General features: G+C 37.7%; 1 protein-coding gene across 1 annotated transcript in view; it reads right to left on the bottom strand.

The window, feature by feature from the left end:
• Positions 1 to 4,704: 4,704 nt before the first annotated feature.
• Positions 4,705 to 19,291, bottom strand: part of LOC136041408 (phosphatidylinositol 4-kinase alpha-like) — a 62,434-nt gene continuing 47,847 nt past the window's right edge. Inside the window, exons 9-12 of the mRNA XM_065726063.1 lie at positions 17,648 to 17,834; positions 12,352 to 12,529; positions 7,913 to 8,019; positions 4,705 to 4,732 (exon numbers count right to left, since the gene is read on the bottom strand). Coding sequence (XP_065582135.1) covers positions 4,720 to 4,732; positions 7,913 to 8,019; positions 12,352 to 12,529; positions 17,648 to 17,834 — 485 coding nt within the window. The 3' untranslated portion in view covers positions 4,705 to 4,719. The remainder of the gene's footprint in view (positions 4,733 to 7,912; positions 8,020 to 12,351; positions 12,530 to 17,647; positions 17,835 to 19,291) is intronic.

The following is a 19,291-nucleotide window of genomic DNA, read 5'->3' as shown; positions in this document are numbered from 1 at the left end:
GGGCATGAGGCTTTGAAGGGATAAGGGGATGACCCAAACTCACTCACAAGCGCCGGTAATGGAAAACCATTATGTGTGCTCAGGACCATTATGTTACAAAAAGGATGCTTGTTCGGTTGTAGTCATTAAAATTTTTGAAGACAGAAACAAATTTCATTGATGATTAAAAGAATATGTCTGTCCATGAATTTCCTCAAATCAGTGTGGTATGCATATTCTTTGAATGATGCCAAAAAAGGGGCCCCGAGACCAAATCACTGATAGCATTTACCCAACTTCAATTAATATATCCATACATACATATATCCATATATCCAACTCCAATTGAGAGTTATACATATCCAACTCCAATTGAGAGATCGATAGCAAAACTAACATGTCACGATATATTGACACTAAACATCAGTTGGCTAGCCTCCTAGAAACAATACATTGACTCCCTAGAATGTATTTCTAAGGACACAATATCATCAATGACGTGTTGATTCTGTCAATTAACGTGTCGATCTTTTACCATAGGAGATAATGGGTCTCACGTTCAATTTCAACATCAGACACACATTTCATAAAATCAATGGAAAACTGCTTAGAAGCTAAAAATGCTGACGGCTCAGATGTTATCTCAAAAAGCAAGATGTGAGGGCTGTCACAGGACGTATTGTATTGTCTCACCGACATCATGAATGATTACGCAATACCAGAAAATGCATCATTCATTGGAATTCTCGGAAACATACCAAGAAATGCTCGACACCAGGGTGAATATTCTTGGAATGCTGCCAAGAAAGGTGTTAGCAACTCCAATAGTACACGGGATATGGACTCGCTTAAAGTGCGTTATCTTATACTACTGTCTGTTAGTTAACTCGAGACCCTGAGTTTGATCTCAGCTGCGGCAACAGCAACCCACCATAGAGCCCATTATCCTACTTTAGAGATGAGACTAAGCAAAAGCCTAACCACAATAATCCAAACAAGAAAAAGAAGACAATTTATAATCTTTCATGCGGACTAGAACAAAATATTTCACCCTTTTTCCTACACGACAAAATTCGAGATATTCTTACCCTCACCTACAGTCTGAACTACAAGCATGCAGTTGTTCAGGAAGTAAAAAAAGAAGCAAATAAAGTCACAAAACGCAAGATGAAGTAGGTGTTTTTTTCGCGGTGCTAGTTAGCGGCGGGGCTTTAGTGTCAACCTTAATTCTTTCTTATTTTTCTAGTTTGATTATTTGGTGAAGATACAATCCTCTTGCAATTTTAGGCTCAGATCAATCCCCCGGGCCCATATTGGCAAACAGAGATAAATCCCACTGTGCGTGCTATCCAGGTTATCTGAAGGAAGTCTCTGCAATATCGCAGGAGCAGCTAAGAGTATTACGTTAAAACTTTCACGGAATGTTGGACTAGGTAACTCTTTTTGTAAAAATAAACAGAATTACATTGTATATATCACACACAGGAATAAGCCTTCGGTTTTTCTTCGCAAGAACAAGAGCAAATAACGAACCACGTAATCAACAATGGCTGCAATACCAAAAATTACGCTTTTTTCTAAAATTATTCCTTATTTTATTGCTTTCACTTTTACTCAAGACACTCTAAAAAGAAATGAAAAATCAAGCCCATCAAACCTAGTCAAACCGGATCTTTTTTCTTAAAACTTTTCGAAATTAAAAACGCGTCAAAATTTCTTTTTAAGCATTTTTAATGCGTTTTTAACGAGTTGGATAGCTGTTTTTTAGGTTTTTTCTTTGGGGGGGGGGTTGAAACCCCGTAGCAACCCTCCTCACTCTACCCCCTAAATTTCTGGTCATCCCTTTCAGCCACCTTCTCTCCGTCTCCAGTCACAAAGTTTAACAAAATCAAAAAGTGGTACCATCCGAGATTCAACATAAGACCTATCTATACACGAGAACCACGCAAATAGATCTTTAATAGAATTACAAATTTTGAATTTGTAAAAATTCATGTGCGCTATACCATCTTGTATGCTGCAACACAAAAGATATTCTTTTTGTACAAAAATTAACCATACTTCAATCCAATCATTTTCGACCCTTACAGAAGAGAATACAACTTTAAATTTTCAATCGAATGAACCCTCTCCAAAGTTGTTACGGCTGCTCAAATATGCTACCACCAAAATTCTACGCGTCCCCAAATTGGGTGGCTTTGCTATGGTTCAAATACAAGGATTAACAATTAACAAAACAAAATCAAATTAACAAATTAACAAAATCAAAAAGTGGTACCATCCGAGATTCAACATAACGACGTTGTGCCACCTAAAGGTCGTAACTGACAATATTAAAATTTTACAGGAGACAGAAATTTTAACCTTCAAAGTTGCAAGCTTGCTTGATATTATTAATATTCTCGTACATTCAATGAAAATAGCAAACTTATACAGCAAAATTGTAAGAAAATATCTAGCCCCCTCGCTTTATAGGCTACTGCTATTTACGACCTTTAGGTGGGACAAGAATATGTGCCTATAGTCACTTAAGACTCTCAATCGGATATCTAATTTTAATCAAAATACGTTGTAATGTGCACAAATTAGTACTCTGCTTCATCGTCAACAACCTGTTGATCCACGTCTTCAACATCAGGCTCTTCTAGAGCATCTCTCACCACTTTGGAATATGGCAGATTTTTGTAGAGGTCATGATGGATTCGAGGAATAACTAATGACTTGCAAAGATCCTGCAAATCCTTGTACTTGGCAGCAGCAAGAGGCAGACGCTTTGGATAAGCTTTCTTGAGCTGCAGTTCGGACTCAGAGGCGTTTCCACTTCCCATTCTAATATCAAACGACTTAAAGTTCGATTCAAAATCATACCTGAAATAAACCAAGCTGGGAGCGTCTTTGCGGACACGAATGTACTTGATCTTGTTCCAAAGAACAGTAGTACGGTCGGTTGACTTTTTCTTGTTCTTTATCAGATCTTCTCCAAGCTGGTGAAAGTCCGACCAGTACTTATGATCGTCAATAACATTCACAATGTACGGAAAAGGGTTGATCCGTCCTAGAAGGCAGATGGTCCGCCAACCCTCGATGGTAAAAACTGGCACGTTCTTGGCAGTCCGTTCAATGCAAGCGTGCATTGTATCTCCCTCTTGCTGCGTATGCCCAGATTCTAGAAAAATATGGTTTATTTCCTGGACATTTGGCAGGGTCATTATCGAAAACACATACATAGCGACCATGAGCTGGTTCCTAAAGTGTCCCCCACAACAATCGGTCACAAAATAGAACTTTCTCACGTCACCATTTGTTTTCAATAGGTTGAACCGAACTGTACAAGTTTCATTTGAACCCCTCTTGCCATAGGTCTGGTCCCACAAATTGCAAATACCTTCCCTTGAGTTGAGGTCGTACACTGTTAGATTGTAGATGGCCAGTTTGCGCTTATAGAAAATTGGTCCAGCCTCCGACTTCGGTGTCTCAAGCACTTTCTGCAAGTCAACATTGTAAAGCTTTGCTGACTCAAAGCCTTCTTCACACTGATTTATTTTTTCCTTTATTTCATTTTTCAATTCTCTTGCCCTTTTAGCCCTAAGAAGATGTGCATCATAATTTGCTTTTTCACCTTCTTTTTCTGCAGGCAGCAAAAAGTTCCACCTAGTGCAAACTGGACAGTGATCTTTCTTGGGAACATGAAAAGATCTGTTCATTGTTTTGAACACTTTAATGTACACTTTTCTTGATGCTGGTCTTCTTCTTTCTTTGACACACTTTTCGAGATACAGTCTGTACAGCTTAGACAAGTTAAGTTGCGCATCCAAATACAGCCTGGTTGAATTTTCTCGACAGTAATGGGAATCGACTGCAGGGAAACTTTCAATGTGCTTTCTGATAAAATCAATTTGTTCGTGAGTTACCCTTTTTTTTGAAGTTCTGGGGGCTTGTCTCAGCCCTCTTATCTGAAGAAGCAGTGCCTGCCCCAGAGGTATTCATAACACAGTTTCTGAAAAACTTTTCTCCGAGCCCTAGGGCACCAAGAAAAAAGGCTTTGCACACCCTTTTCTTTTCACCTGTGACTGTTAGAAAATAATCGAATGTACTTGTTCGCCTATTTGTCTCTCCCGTCTTTCTCTTAGTTGAGAAAGACGCAGCATGTCACAACATGCTGCAGTATAAACTGTTTTTGTGTATGCATATTCCCATGTAGTCTTCCAAGCTCCCAATAATCGCTGAAAGATTTCTGAATTTCTTCCTCGCTTAAGCTTCTACATGAAAAAAACCTGCATTTGCAGGTAATTTTCTTCCACTGACGTTTTTCTACAGTTTTGTTAGTTTTCTGTGACGAGTATTCTTCCCCTGCAGCCCTCTTCCTCTTCCTTGTAAGGTTAGTTTCTTTTGAAGCAGAAGAGACCACCACGACCTCAATCACTTGTTCTTCAGCGTCAAAAACTAAGGGACAGCTACCATGGCTTGAAGATGCATTTTCTGTTACAAGTACTGCAGGGGGTATACGTATACTTTCCGCGATAGTCTCTGCTTCTGTCTCATTTCCCACTGATCCAGAAGGAGCATCCGGGTCTCTAGCAGATATTTCTATAGCTTCTTCTTGACTAGAATCATCGCTTTCAGGCTAAGGCTCGAGCTCAGGACGCCAATCATCATCACCATCACTGCCACCTGACAGGTCTTCATCTGATTTGTCATCGAGATGGTCCAAAATGTCTTTGGTTCATAACACTCGGTGAGTCATGGAAACTCCCTGGAATGGCAAATTTAGGTCAATTTGAAAAGAAACGCTGGAAATTTAATGCTTCGTTTCCATTCACTTAATATAAATTAAGGGAGAGTCTCAGTGTTTCGAAAACTGGGTTGGCTTTTGTACATAATGAAGTGAGTGGGGGACAGGCACTTCTTCCTTTATTACTTGATGTGAGTACACACATAAGCCAGCCCAGTTTTCTGAATACTGACTCAGACTACTGGCGGGAGCTCTCCCTTACTGTAGGTAGTAGACCTTGTTAAGCAAGAGATAAGGTTCCAGTTTAGCAAGGGTAAAATCAAAGGTATTTTTACTCACAGCCCATAGAGATTTTGCTAGGCTACCTAACACGCATTCGAAAACATTTGTAGGTACTCCTGATCTTGCATTTGCACATATTTTCTGGATAAAATGCAAAATAATTGGGCAAAACAGAGGTTACCAGTCAGACATTATCTGGTGTTACCCAACCTTTTCTTGTAGAAAAATGAGTTTGCATAGTTAGGTTATTCAAGATAAAATAAATACTATAGCACCTCTTACCTCGGATTTCTTTCTGCTAGCTCAGAATTTATTGAAAAAACTCCTTTTCAAGCATAACTGTGGACAGTAAAGGAAAGGTCGCAACTTACTAATAGACGTAACTGACACGATCCGACAAAAACTGATCCACCTAAAGGTCGTAACTACCACTTCCGACCTTTAGGTGGGACAAGGTTTTCACATACGTCTTTTCAACGTTCTTAGTTGGGACCTTTCACTTTCATATTTACGTACTCTGGGCACAGAATATGAAAAAGAAAAAAAAAACAGATAGGAAGCTGCTGCCATCTCGTTTTTGAAAAAAATCTCAGTTACGACCTTTAGGTGGCAAAACGTCGATAAGACCTATCTATACAAGAGAACCACGCAAATAGATCTTTAATAGAATTACAAATATTGAATTTGTAAAAATTCATGTGCGCTATATCATCTTGTATGCTGCAACACAAAAGATATTCTCTTTGTAAAAAAAAAATTAACCTTACATCAATCCAATCACTTTCGACCCTTACAGAGGAGAATACAACTTTAAATTTTCAATCAAATGAACCCTTTCCAAAGTTGCTACGACTGCTCAAATGTGCTACCACCAAAATTTTACGCGTCCCCAAATAAGGTGGCTTTGTTATGGTTCAAATACAGGGATTAATAATCAACAAAACAAAATAAAATCAAACTAACAAATTAACAAAATCAAAAAGTGGTACCATCCGAGATTCAACATAAGACCTATCTATACAAGAGAACCACGCAAATAGATCTTTAATAGAATTACAAATATTGAATTTTTAAAAATTCATGTGCGCTATACCATCTTGTATGCTGCAACACAAAAGATATTCTTTTTGTAAAAAATTAACCTTACTTCAATCCAATCACTTTCGACCCTTACGGAGGAGAATATAACTTTAAATTTTCAATCGAAAGAACACTCTCCGAAGTTGCTACGACTGCTCAAATATGCTACCACCAAAATTCTACACGTCCCCAAATAGGGTGGCTTTGCTAAGGTTCAAATACAAGGATGATATAGTTTTTTACCCTTCCTTTAAAAGACACCTCATTCCCTCTTCTGCTATAATCCCATCTTCAGCTGTAAAAACGCAGCACGTGCCCAGTTTCAGTTCAAGTAGTCTGTTCGTTTAGGAATACATAGCAAACAGTCCATAGCAAGCTAACAAAGAACGTTACAATATAGACTAGCATCAGAAAAAAACAACAATAAAGTGTATCAATTCTGTGGTAAGGCAGTGGGATTGGTCTCTGCTAGATAACTTAAGACCTAGAGTTCAATCTCAGCTCTCATTTTCTTCTTCTCCTTCTTCGGCAAAATTCGAGATATTCTTACCCTCGTCTATAACCTGAACTACAAGTATGCAGTAGTTCAAAAAGTGCAAAAAAAAAAACAATCGCAAAACACAAAATGACGCAGGCGATGTTTCTTTGCAGTGCCTGCACTAGTGCACGGTGGTAGTTTGCAGCGCAGTGCTAGTGTCACTCATATTAGTTTCGTATTTTTCTAGTTTGATTATTTGGTGGAAATATAATCCTATTGCAATCCTAGGCTCTACGATAGTTCAGATCGATCCCCGGACCACACCTGTATAAATCTAGGCCCTGTTGTAGTTTTGATCGAACTCTTGGTATCATTTTACTAAGCAGATATCAATCCCACTGTGCCACCACATTGGTTAAGATATTCTATGCCAATACACTTACTGTGATTACTTTAGATTAATTTATATGATAGTTACCACTGCTGTATCAAGTAGGATTAGATATTTTTTCTCACTTGCAAGTAAAAAAAAAAAAAAAGATTGAAATTTTGGATACTACGGGCCGAGGTTCGCTCCTTACTAAGTTGCATATGTCACTACAGCCACGTCTACCTCTACAGAATTAGAGAGGTAGTGAAAGTTAACCCAAGAGATATGAAGGGACATGAAATAGAGGAACAAAAAAAAACATAATATCATGGTTGCAGCGACAGTTGCAACCTCGTAGAAGACTAACACGGCCCTTGTAACCACGCAAAATAGCCTGAAACCCCTAAAATGGTGTCGAATGGAAAAACAGAGAACAACATTTACCGAAACGAGTTACCTTGACCGAAAACCTTATTGAGGAAACTTATAGTCCTTTGGCTTGAACAACAAGGAAAATCCTTTGGCTTGAACAACAAGGAAATAAATTTTTTTTTGTATAGTAAGTACCTTTTTTCCGTTTTCACTTTTTCACAGCTAGTAGAGCACTCGCACATCATAGAGAGCTGTTTAAGGATACAAAATCATTTGATGAATTTTTTTAATGTCGTCTTCCGTGGACCTTCCGTTTGTAATTAGCTGGTCCTCTTAGCAGCGAGGGTAGTTTCAAGCATGTTTCAATAGCCTAATTATAGTGTATAACGAACTCTATAACTAACGAACAATATTTTAGTTAGCCAACTAAAATATTGAAATATACCATCATATGCATGATGATACTACTCAGTTGCCTTTTGCCTAGATAATGAAGCACAAGTATCTTGAAGTTTCTTCTCTCGGGCATGGTACAAAAAATATTAATAATAACTAATATATATGTGCATAACCCTGCTCCTGATTACCAGGTTTTCTTGTTTTAAAACTTAATTCTTACCTATTTAAAGCCTTTCTATCAATTGTACCCGGAGGAGTGTAGCTTAAGTGGGCGCCTTCGACCGCCACCGATGTCAAAAATCGTAAAACAGAGTCAGTAAATGTGGGCTGAAAAAAGAAAATGAATATAAAATTTTTTGGAGAAACTAAAAAAAATATGCTTATGTAGACCCATATAAAACTCACGGATAATTTTTTGAGGACTATGCAAATTTGTTTTTCTTTAGTAAACATAAAACTATCTTAGGAAAAATTTAAGAAAAAGTAAAAAATGTTGGTGTAAATGGCAATTTTAAGATGTTTAAAAGAAAACATTTGAACAATGAAAGTCGGGGTAGGTGCCGAATCCCACGTGCTTGCCTATTGTACAACCTTTACATCGAAAATAAGTTATAACTTAAAGATCTTTAAAAAAAAATGCCTGCATATAAAGAGGTCTGCAGCTCACAACGAGATCTGCAGCTAGAAGCCATGTGACAACAAACATCACAAAAATAAATCACGAATGAAAAATGATTACAACGAAATCTGCGGTTTGAATTCAAGCGACAGCGAGGATCAAATCGAATCCTGAACGAAAATGAAACATTCGTTTAGAGTGTTAACTTTATGGAAGAAAAAAATGCACCAATTTATCCAAGGGTTACTGATAGTGCACATAGATATATTATTAAAATGAATAAACTTTGGGTTGAGTGCTGTAGCCTACCAAACAAAGCCAGTCAAGAAAGTTATGATTCTTATAAGAAACACTGTCGACCAATTCCCAGAAAGGCCAAAAGAAAATATTTTAATAAAATAAAAACCTGAATTTATTGAGTATGGAAGGAAAGTGTGGAAAACAATTAATCCAGTGTTGCGACCCCCAGTGATTGAACAAAATTACTCTTGATGGAGAAACCCAGACTGAGGCAAACTGAAATTGTCAAAGCACTTTGCACTTTCTTCCCAGCATGGGAGATGAAATAGCCAACAAAATAAAATCCCCAACAAAATCTTACGAAAAATTTGAAGGTTATACATGAATTGAGACGATGGCAGTCATTCCTGTAACCCTCCTCCACATGTCAATGATTTTAAAAATTTGAGTTACATCTAGGACGACGGCTTTGATCGTGTTCACATGAAAGTGGTTGAAAGCAGTGTTGCAATTTAATACATTTAACAAACCTCTCATTGTAGAAGGGCCTTTTCCCGCCAATCTTCAAGAAAGCTCGAACATCTCTTCATAAAGGCGGTCTTCGATGCATCTCACCTTTCGGTTCATCTCAATTCTCTTGGTGTTTTCCAAAGTTTTCGAAAAGCCAAAGTCATTAAATTTTACTCTTTCGTTGCTTCTTAAATGCATCATATGCCTCATCATGTCTCATCTCCATAATCGGAGCATTTCCATGAGAGAAGATCAAGAGAACCATATGGTTGTAAACTTAGGTGTGCCAAAGGGACCAAAACTAAGTCGCATAGATTTATGAAGGGGCTTGATCGATTGGAAATCAGAAGTTTTAGTGCTCTTTTTAACAGTCAAAAGTGATCGGACGACAATTAGCCCCCCCCCCCACGCCCTCTTTCCCCCAAATGCATCTGATCCAAATTTTGAGATTGGTATTTGGTTCAAAAAGTTCGAAGATCAGAGAACAAAAATCCGCGATTGACGAAACCCCCTAGAGCCCAGGGAGGAAGTGCTGTACGTTATGCCCAGCGGACATATACAGTTTTATGAAAGGTGTGGTCGTATGAACTTCAGAGGGGGCTTATTCAATTGGAAATTGGAAGTTCTAGTTCCCTTTTTAAGAGTCAAAAAGTAATAAGAGGACAACTAACCACCCCCCATGCCCTCTTTCACACAAATGCATCCGATTAAAATTGTGAGATTTCACAACTGATCTCACAATTTGAAATTGTGAGATCTTCAGACTATATTCTTCAAAATAGTCCGATGATGAGATATAAAAAAAAACTGGGTCAACATAACCCCCTAGAGCCCAGGGGAATGTAAGTTATACCCAAGGGTATATGAGGCTTTTTGTCTCTCTACGCCTTCTTTCTCCAAATGCATGCAATCAAAATTTTGAAAGAGCCATTTTGTTCGAAATAATCCAAGATCAAATAACAAAACTCTTGGATAGACACACACCCCCCAGAGCACGGGGGTAAGGATTTTTTCTAAGCCCCAGGGGCATATAAGATTTTTATAGAATGGGTGGTCGTTTAAACTTTAGAGGAGGCTCATTAAATTCGATATTGAAAGTTCGAAATATTGAAAGGTCAAAAGTGATTGGAGAGCAATTAGCCTCCTCACACCCTCTTTTCCCCCAATGCATCTAATCGAAATTTTGAGATTCATTTTGTTCAAATAAGTTCAAAGATATTCCCTGCCAACTTTCAGCGATCGCTATACTGATCACGTATCCAATTTCAGATCTTCTTAATGTAAAAATTGGGGTGGTCCAGGATTCGAGCCTGAGACCTCTCGCACCCTAAGCGAGAATCATACCCCTAGACCAGCAAGCCACACTTAAGAAGAATAATCATTAGTTCATCGGCAAATAAAATTCATTTGAATTATCTCGTTCGCTCGCCCCGCCCCAGATGGTCGAATCGGGGAACACACTATTTCTAATTTAATCTGATCCACTCCCAGAAACGCCTGCTAACTTTCATCGTCCTAGCTTATCTGGAAGTGCCCGAACTAGCAAAACCGGGACCAATAGACAGACCGACAGCCAGAAATTGCGATTGCTATGTCACTTGGTAAATACCAAGCGCCATAAAAAAGGAAAAGATCATCAATAATCCGTCCCACACCCATTCAAAACACTAGTACAACCCTGATCTTAAACCTCCCATCTCTTTTTAGCTTAATGAGCTGAAAAAACTTTATGGAAGATGGTACAAGCAGAAAATTATTGAGCAGTGTCTACAGTGTTGCACGTTGTTGTGGGTCTGTACATTACAACAATTTTAGGAGCGGCTCATTGAACAACATAATTCTATCAAAAAAGGTTTTTGGAGAGAATACGGCTTCCTAGACTTTGAATTCTGCTTTGATTAAAATTCGTTTGAGTTTTACCAGCTATTGGTTATCGTATTGACGAGGCTATCGTTATTTGTAATGGCAAAGTCCATAGCTTAGACAATAGAGAGGAAAGACGAAAGAAAAATTAATACAACGATGCAGATATGGCAATAAGTAGGAGATGCAAATAAGCTATATGTTTATTAAGTATGAATGAATGAATGGATGAATGAATGACTGTATTTAAAGCCATTTTTCAGGCCGTATGCATACATATACAACAACAAACAAACTGCATCATGTAACACTCGACTTTCGAATAAAAAGACCCTTCCGGACAAAACGTCGTTCGACGTCGACTTCAAAGTTCCAAGAAGGGGCTCACAACCAGCCACCCCAAGAAAGTTCCCTCTTAGCTCTTTTAGCCCCTGACACCTGAAAAAAAAATGGTCCAGCCCATCAAGATCATCGCAAATCGGGCAAGTATACCGCATTTCCAGGTGACACCTTCTTTCAAAACACTATAAAGAGGGAGACACTTTGCTCGCAGCTGCATTCATGACCTCAGGGATTCTTTCCGAATCCCTAATTTAAAATAAAACTCTTCACCATAATTTTCTTTCACCTTATAGTAAGAACTTAAGTTTTCCGACTAGCTAAGGTCGTTCCACCATTTCTAAATTTCTTGATCTTCCAGCCTTGTTTAGATCTCTGACAGAAAAACTTTGTGATCTGAGATTGGGCCATCTCCTCCATTCCATGCATACGATAAACCTGTGCTGTCCAGGAGTTTTTTGACATGGAAGGGCCATGAAGATTTTTGTCACAGGATAAGTAATTCATCATACGCTTCTCTGATGAGTCTTGAAGAGGGACCTTGCAGTATTTTCAGCCAAAACTTAATTAATTGGGTCTGTCTGTGTTTTATCATGGAGAAAAGTTTCAAATCTCCCTTGATGAACAGTGTGTGGACTGTGGCGTGCAGACCTAGCATTCGTTTATACTACTGTAGCTGTAGATTTTCTAATGAATTTGCCACTTGTAGTGATGAGATGCGACAAAAAAAGGAAAGAAAGAAAGAAAAAAAAAAAAAAAAAAAAAGCCCAATCAATTAAGAAATCTAAAGTTACAATCTTCAAGCCACAGGATTAGTGATGACTTACCTGGATTGCACTTCCAACCATTTAATTTAGGGTATCTACCAGCCAACTGAGGTAAAATCAAAATTGTTAGGTATTTATTATTTCTCGCAAACAGTGAATGATTACTATTCTGTTTCACGGTGTAAAAGAACAGTCACCAAAAGAACTGATCCTTGATTTTTGACTAAATTTGTTTTGACCCAATACACTGCATAGAATACACAGACAAAAAATGATCTAAATTAAAACACGTTTCATAAAAAATAATAAAAATTACGTTACCCCAATATTTCCAACAGCCATTCGTCCCATTTGCTCCATAATTAGCTTATCTCTTTCCAAAGATCCTGACCCAAATTGGGTTTGGAACAAAGACAGAATTTCATCTGCGACTTTTTCATTGTCACAACTCAATGCTAGACGGCCCAGAAACATCACAGAATTACGAGTGGCTAAAACCCTTGAAAATGACGTGATATAGTAAAATAAAATACATAATCTTTGAGGAGTTACCCACTCTTTGCCACCTCCTATAAATTTAGGAGCGCCACTTGTTTTGCCACCTCTGGCATGCTTCAAGACACATATCGCAAACTTTCTCCAAGCATGACAAGCGCCAGGTGGTGTGCATGATTTTCAACAGTGGGCTATCACTCGAAAATTTATAAGAGAACTGCCATCTTTCGGACTCAGCTAATTTTACAGTCAATATAATGCAAGCAAAATTTTTTTTACCCAGTCTTCACTAATCACATTACTCGTTTACTAGAAGGCGTTGACTATCAGTTTAAAAAAGTACACTTTTGTTGTGCAGACACCTACACAAAGGAAAGATGCACGGAGGATTAAATATTTTTTTGGCTAAAAAAGCTGAAAATCTTTGATGTGGTTATATTGAGATCTAAATTCGGAAATACAATGAAATTGTTTTTCATTGAAAACATCTTTGTACTTGTTGTTAAATTCTGATGTTGTTTTACCTTTTTGTTCTTGCAAAGCACGTGTTTCTTTTGTCTTTCATTTTTTTGTATTGAAAAACCTGCATAATGGTAATGTATTCTAATTCAGTTTCTTATATCGAAATTCAAATATATATATATATATATACATATATATATATATATATATATATATATATATATATATATATATATATATATATATATATCTGTATATTTTATATATATTAAATATATAAATATACATATTTATATATATTGTATAGACATATATTTTATGTATATATTTGTATATAAAAAAAGAGACATCTTTAAAATAATTACGAGAAGCTATATGCTCTAGAAATGGTCCGTTTGTATTTTATTTATTAAACCGTATTTTATTGTCGGGTAATGTGAGGGCCACTGTTTGGTGGGGACTGCCGGTGAGTTGATTTTTTTTTTTTTATAGATTTATATTTATATGTTTTTTGGTATGTTTATGCCAAGTTTTATCATTTTGTATTTATTCTATGTCGTTTCCCAAATAACAGGTCATTGAGCCCTTTGGGATATTGTTTTTGTTGTTGCTATTTTATGGAAATTAATGAAAATTGGAACTTGGAACTTGTATTTTCATTTTACCATATCTAACTTAATACATATAAACTAAAAACCTTCAATATTTTTTTGCCCAAACCCAAATAGCCTGAAATTTACGAACAATAAACTTAATTACAATAATAAACATTTTTCTATCATCTCCGCTGTTCAAAATAAGAGCAGTCGTAAGACCAAAACCATTGATGTCTCGTGATCTTGACTATACTGGTTGGGTTCCGAATCTCGTTAAGTGAGTAGAGAAGGCGGATAGAGGAAGGGGTGATGGACACAGTACTACATAGTACCACAGCAATTTGACATAAGGGATTTTTCCTCTATATACCAAATCTTTTGATGATATATATGAGGCAAATATAGTGAAAGAAATTACGAAATAACATTCATGTGAAACTGATATTCATATTGACACTACATGTCATAATGAAGATACACCTGAAGTAGACAGAACGTATCATGTAACGATATTTATGAAATGAGAGTACAAACGAAATTGGCGGTAATTGCAATCCGATTACAAAAAGTCCGTAAAAAGTCCAGAATCTTGATACATGAAGTAGAATTTTCACATACAGTGTTCGACCTTGCATTAGTGTTGGTATTTAGGGTTTTCTAAGCTTAGAATAAAATTAGACTGAGATACGCTTACATTACAAACACTTTCATCCGTGAAAAACGCAAAAGCCGCTTGTGAAAGATAAAATCGCAGGAAGTCGATGACTGGTGCCACATGGCCCGCATGAGCAAAGGACGCCTCCCTTACGATGTGTGGTGCTGAGTCCCTTCCTTTTTTCAGAAAGCGTGGACGGCAAAAAGCTACAACAGGATGATATCTGGAAAAGGATACTGCACTGTTCAGAACGGCAATGGAAGATTTCTGGTCTCCAACACTCGAGAGATTACTGTGGCGATGGTGATGTCGGTTCCGCATGGGCAAAGGTAGCATCCCTTACGATGTGTGGTGCTGGGTCCCTTCCTTTTTTCAAAAAGCGTGGACGACAAAAAGCTACAGCTGGACGATGTCTGGAGAAGGATGCTGCACTGCTCAGGATGGCAACGGAAAATCTCCGATCTCCACCAATCGAGAAATCACTGTGGAGATTCATCCGTGTAAAAATGAAAAAGTTGCTCATGACTGATAGAATCGCGAGACATGAAAACAAGAAAAGAAAAGTAGCGCATCTTATCGATCCCAAAATTACGGAGCTTTTTAGTCCTTCAAGAAGTTGGAAGATTCGAAATCTTCATGAAATACTTATCTTTCTTTAAGGAGAAAAGTACAACAGGTTTTCCCAGACCAAAGTTTATGTGCCATAGAGGGCAGTATCCAGGATCTTCGTTTGAGGGGGGGGGGGGGGGGTTACAGAAAAAAATTACTTGCATGTAATTTTTCTGCGAATCGGACAAAAAGTTAGGGGGTGGTAATCCGAATAACTTTCTCCTCTTCCTAGATACGACCCTGGTGATAAATCTAACACAGAAATTGCATGGACAAAAGATTATCTTAGAATGTCACGACTACGAGCTGTTTTTTTTTTTTGAAGCAATAAAAAAAGTTGGCAAACATAAAATAATTTTTCTCTCTCTTCGATCCCTATGGCCTAGTGCATATTTTAGATATAAAAAAAATGAAGTATTTTCTTAACAAAGAAATTTTGGTATTCTTTAGTCCTGCAAAATTTTGAAAAGTCAGCTCAAGTTTATGACACCATATCTCACCAAAAAAGACATAATCAAAGCAGATATCAAAATATCATGATTTCAGTTTTTTCCAGCACTGCAAACTTAACAAGAGCTAAGAGCTCATATGGCACTTGTGACGAGGTCGCAAGAGCCAAGAGCTCATATGGTATGAGCTCTAGCAAAATTCTAAGAATCAATAGATTGCTTTAAAAGGAAAAGCAGAGCCTTAATGCCGGTCGGGATTTTTCAAAAAGAGCAGAGTCACTAAGTCCTTCTAAATATCAAAATTCATTAAGATCTGATCACCCATTCGTAAGTTAAATATTCCTCAATTTTTCTAATGTTTCCTCTCCCTTCAGCCCCCCAGATGGTCGAATCGGGGAAAACGACTTTATCAAGTCAATTTGTGCAGCTCCCTGACACGCCTGCCAATTTTCATCGTCTTAGCACGTCCAGAAGGACCAAACTCACCAAAGCACTGAACCCCACCACCTAACTCCACCAAAGAGAGCGGATCCAGTCCGGTTACGTCAATCATGTATCCACGACATTTATAAGCGTTTTCCAAGATTTCCAGTTTCCCCCTCCAACTCCCCCAATGTCAAAAGATCTGATCGGGATTTGAAATAAGAGCTCTGAGACAGGAGTTACTTCAAAACATCGAATTTCATTAAGATCCGATCACCCGTTCATAAGTTAAAAATACCTCAATTTTTCTGATTTTTCCAAATTAACAACCCCTGCTCCCTCAAAGAGAACGGATTCGCACCAATTATGTCAATCTCGTGTCTATAGCTTGTGCTTATTCTGCCCATCAAGTTTCATCCCGATCTCTCCACTCTAAGGGTTTTCCAAGATTTCCGGTTTCCAAGATTTCTATTTCCCTCCTCCGACCCTCTATGTCATCGGATCCCATTCGAATTGAAAATGACGCATCTGAGACCTAAGATTCTTCTATAAATCAAGTTTCATTAAGATCCGATGACCCATTCGTAAGATACCTCGATTTTCACGTTTTCCAAGAATTCCGGTTCTTCCTCCAACTCTCTTCAATATCACCGGATCTGGTCGAGATTTAAAATGAGATTCTTCTGGATATCAAATTTCATTAAGATCTGATCACCCATTTGTAAGTTACAAATACCTCTTTTTCTAGTTTTTCCGGTATACTCCCTAACTCCACCAAAGAGAGCGGATCCGGTCCGGTTATGTTAGTCACCTATCTCGGACTTGTGCTTATTCTTTCCACCAAGTTTCATCCTGATCTCTGCTTTAAGCGAATTCCAAGATTCCCCCCCCCCCTAATGACACTGGATCCGGTCGGGATTTAAAATAAGATATCCAAGTTTCGAGTTCTTTTTAGATATGAAATTTCATAAAGATACGATCACTCTTTCATAAGTCAAAAATACCTCATTCTTTCTTCTTTTTTTTAAATTAACCCTCCCCCCCAACTCCTTCAAAGAGAACGGATCCGCTCTGGTTATGTCGATCACGTATCTAGGACTTGTGCTTATTTTTCACCCCAAGTTTCATCCCTATCCCTCAACTCTAAGCGTTTTCCGAGATTTTAGGTTCCTCCCCCTCTTTTCCCCCAATGTCAAAGATCCAGTCAGGATTTAAAATAAGAGCTCTGAGACACGATATTCTTCCGAAATTCAAATTTCATTAAGATCCGATCACTCCTTCGTAAGTTAAAAATACCTCATTTTTTCTGATTTCCAGAATTACCCCCCCCCCCCCCAACTTCCCCAAACAGAGCAGATCCGTTCCGGTTATGTCAGTCACGTATCTCGGACTTCTGTTTATTTTTCCCACCAAGTTTCATACCGATCCCTCCATTCTAAGCGTTTTCCAAGATTTTAGGTTCCCCCCAACTCCCCTCAATTTCAGCGGATTTGATAGGGATTTAAAATAAGAGCTCTGAGACACGATATTCTTCTAAACATAAAATTTCATTAAGATCCCATCACCCGTTCGTAAGTTAAAAATATTTCAATTTTTCTATTTTTTTCGAATTAACTAACCCCCCACTCTCCCCGGACGGTCAAATCACGAAAACGACTATTTTTAATTTAATCTGGCCCGGTTCCTGATACGCCTGCCAAATTTCATCGTCCTAGCTTACCTGGAAGTGGCTAAAGCAGCGAAATCGGGACAGATAGACCGACAGACAGACAGACCGACAGAATTTGCGATTGGTATATGTCACTTGGTTAATACCAAGTGCCATAAAAATGTTAAGATCAGTTTTTTCTCTTTTCCGATCCCCTAGTATGCATCATACACAAGCTAAAAAACATTAAATAACATAAAAAATGAATAAGACAACTTACTCAGATCGCTCCTGTTCTTTATTAGTGATAATCCGATTGGACACAGAAAAGATGAGAGCTTTTGTTGCGTTCTTTTCAACCTCTTGACCAGCTTTGAGTGCTAGGCACAGACTCCGGACAGATGCTTCACAAAGACAGTTCACAGCAGCTAGGGCTGAACAATTCGCTCTATCGCTTCGAATTGAACCTAAAACAGCAATTGATAAACACACTGATAAACATAAAGACATCAGATTGGTAGTAGTGTGTCCGATCGATTGATAAGCACCCTGTCTGATCAACTGATGAGCACCTCTGTAAGATCAATTGATAATCACCACAGTCAGAGCAATGTTGTCCAGCTGCGCACGCAGAAAAAAGTTTTCCACGGTTGATAAAAATTTTGACTTAAAGGGAAGATAAGTCTTCAAACTAGGGCTTTAATGAAAGAAAGGCTAGGGTACTAGAAGTCACGGTAAAGACAATTGTCAAGAATGGCTATGTACATTCTGGCTATATTTTATGCACAGTTAACAAAGAATATATTTTTTTAAGTGATAGTCAGTTAGGATTCAGGAAACGTCACTTTACTCTTCATGCTATGCAGTATTTTCTTGATTTTCTGAATGCATCAATGGAAAATGATGAAACGATTTTATTGGTTTTTATAGATTTAAAAAAGCGTTTGACACGGTAAATTTTGAAATTTTAATTGGTAGACTAAGGTCACTTGGAGACAAAAGTAGTATTTAAAAGTGGTTTGAATCTTATTTAATGGGGAGGTCGATACGTGTATGCTTTGATGGTTATATACAATAATTTTTTTTATAAATTGCGGTGTTCTGCAAGGTTCTGTTTTGGGTCCTTTGTTATACCTTGTAAATGTAGATAGTATGCGGTTTTATGTTCCGGGTACTGTTAATACTTCTTTCGCTGATGACACGGTATTGGCAGTTGCTGCAAGAAAAGCTAATGATCTTGTGGAGAAAATTAATCAAGCTTTAAGTCGTCTTTTAAGTTTTACAAGTATTAGCCGTTTATCAGTGAATGTTTTAAAATTCATTTTATGCTGTTTAGTCGGAAAGGAAGTCCAGTTGATTTAAGTGAAGAAATATTTCTTTGTAATAGGCCATTGAAAGAAATAACTGAGGTGATATACCTTGGTTTCCAGCTTGATCAAAATCTGAGTTGGAAAGCATATAGTGGTCAGGTGGCAGCTAAGGTATCTAGAGGGCTGGGTCTGATTCGGCGTCTGAGAAATCAGTTACCTCGTTCTGCCCTTTTAACTCTTTATCATTCTATCGTCATGCCTTGTATTTCTTATGGTTGTGTGATAGGGGCTAGTAGATTTTATAAAAACTTTAAACGTGTTCAGACTTTTAGAAAATAAAGCTAGAAGACGATTAGGAAATTATGTCCATAGTCAAAATGATACCGTTAATTGTTATTTTTGTATTTCAGAGTATTTATGGTTTGTCCCCTGAAATTTGTGGTTAAATGTTTACAAGGAATTCTTCATACCACCGTTATGAGACTAGAAATATGGATGATTTGGTATACGTGTGTCGCAGCTTCCCAGAGGGCAAGTTTTAGTCCCAGGTTTGCTGGACCAGCAGTATGGAATTCCTTACCAACGAGTATAGTGTTATATAGGGTTATAAGAAA

Source organism: Artemia franciscana, unplaced genomic scaffold (genome assembly GCF_032884065.1).
Source record: "Artemia franciscana unplaced genomic scaffold, ASM3288406v1 PGA_scaffold_212, whole genome shotgun sequence".
NCBI classification, from domain to species: Eukaryota; Metazoa; Arthropoda; class Branchiopoda; order Anostraca; family Artemiidae; genus Artemia; species Artemia franciscana.
The sequence above is the reverse complement of the archived record's forward strand: the minus strand, read 5'-3'. Positions and strand labels throughout refer to the sequence as shown.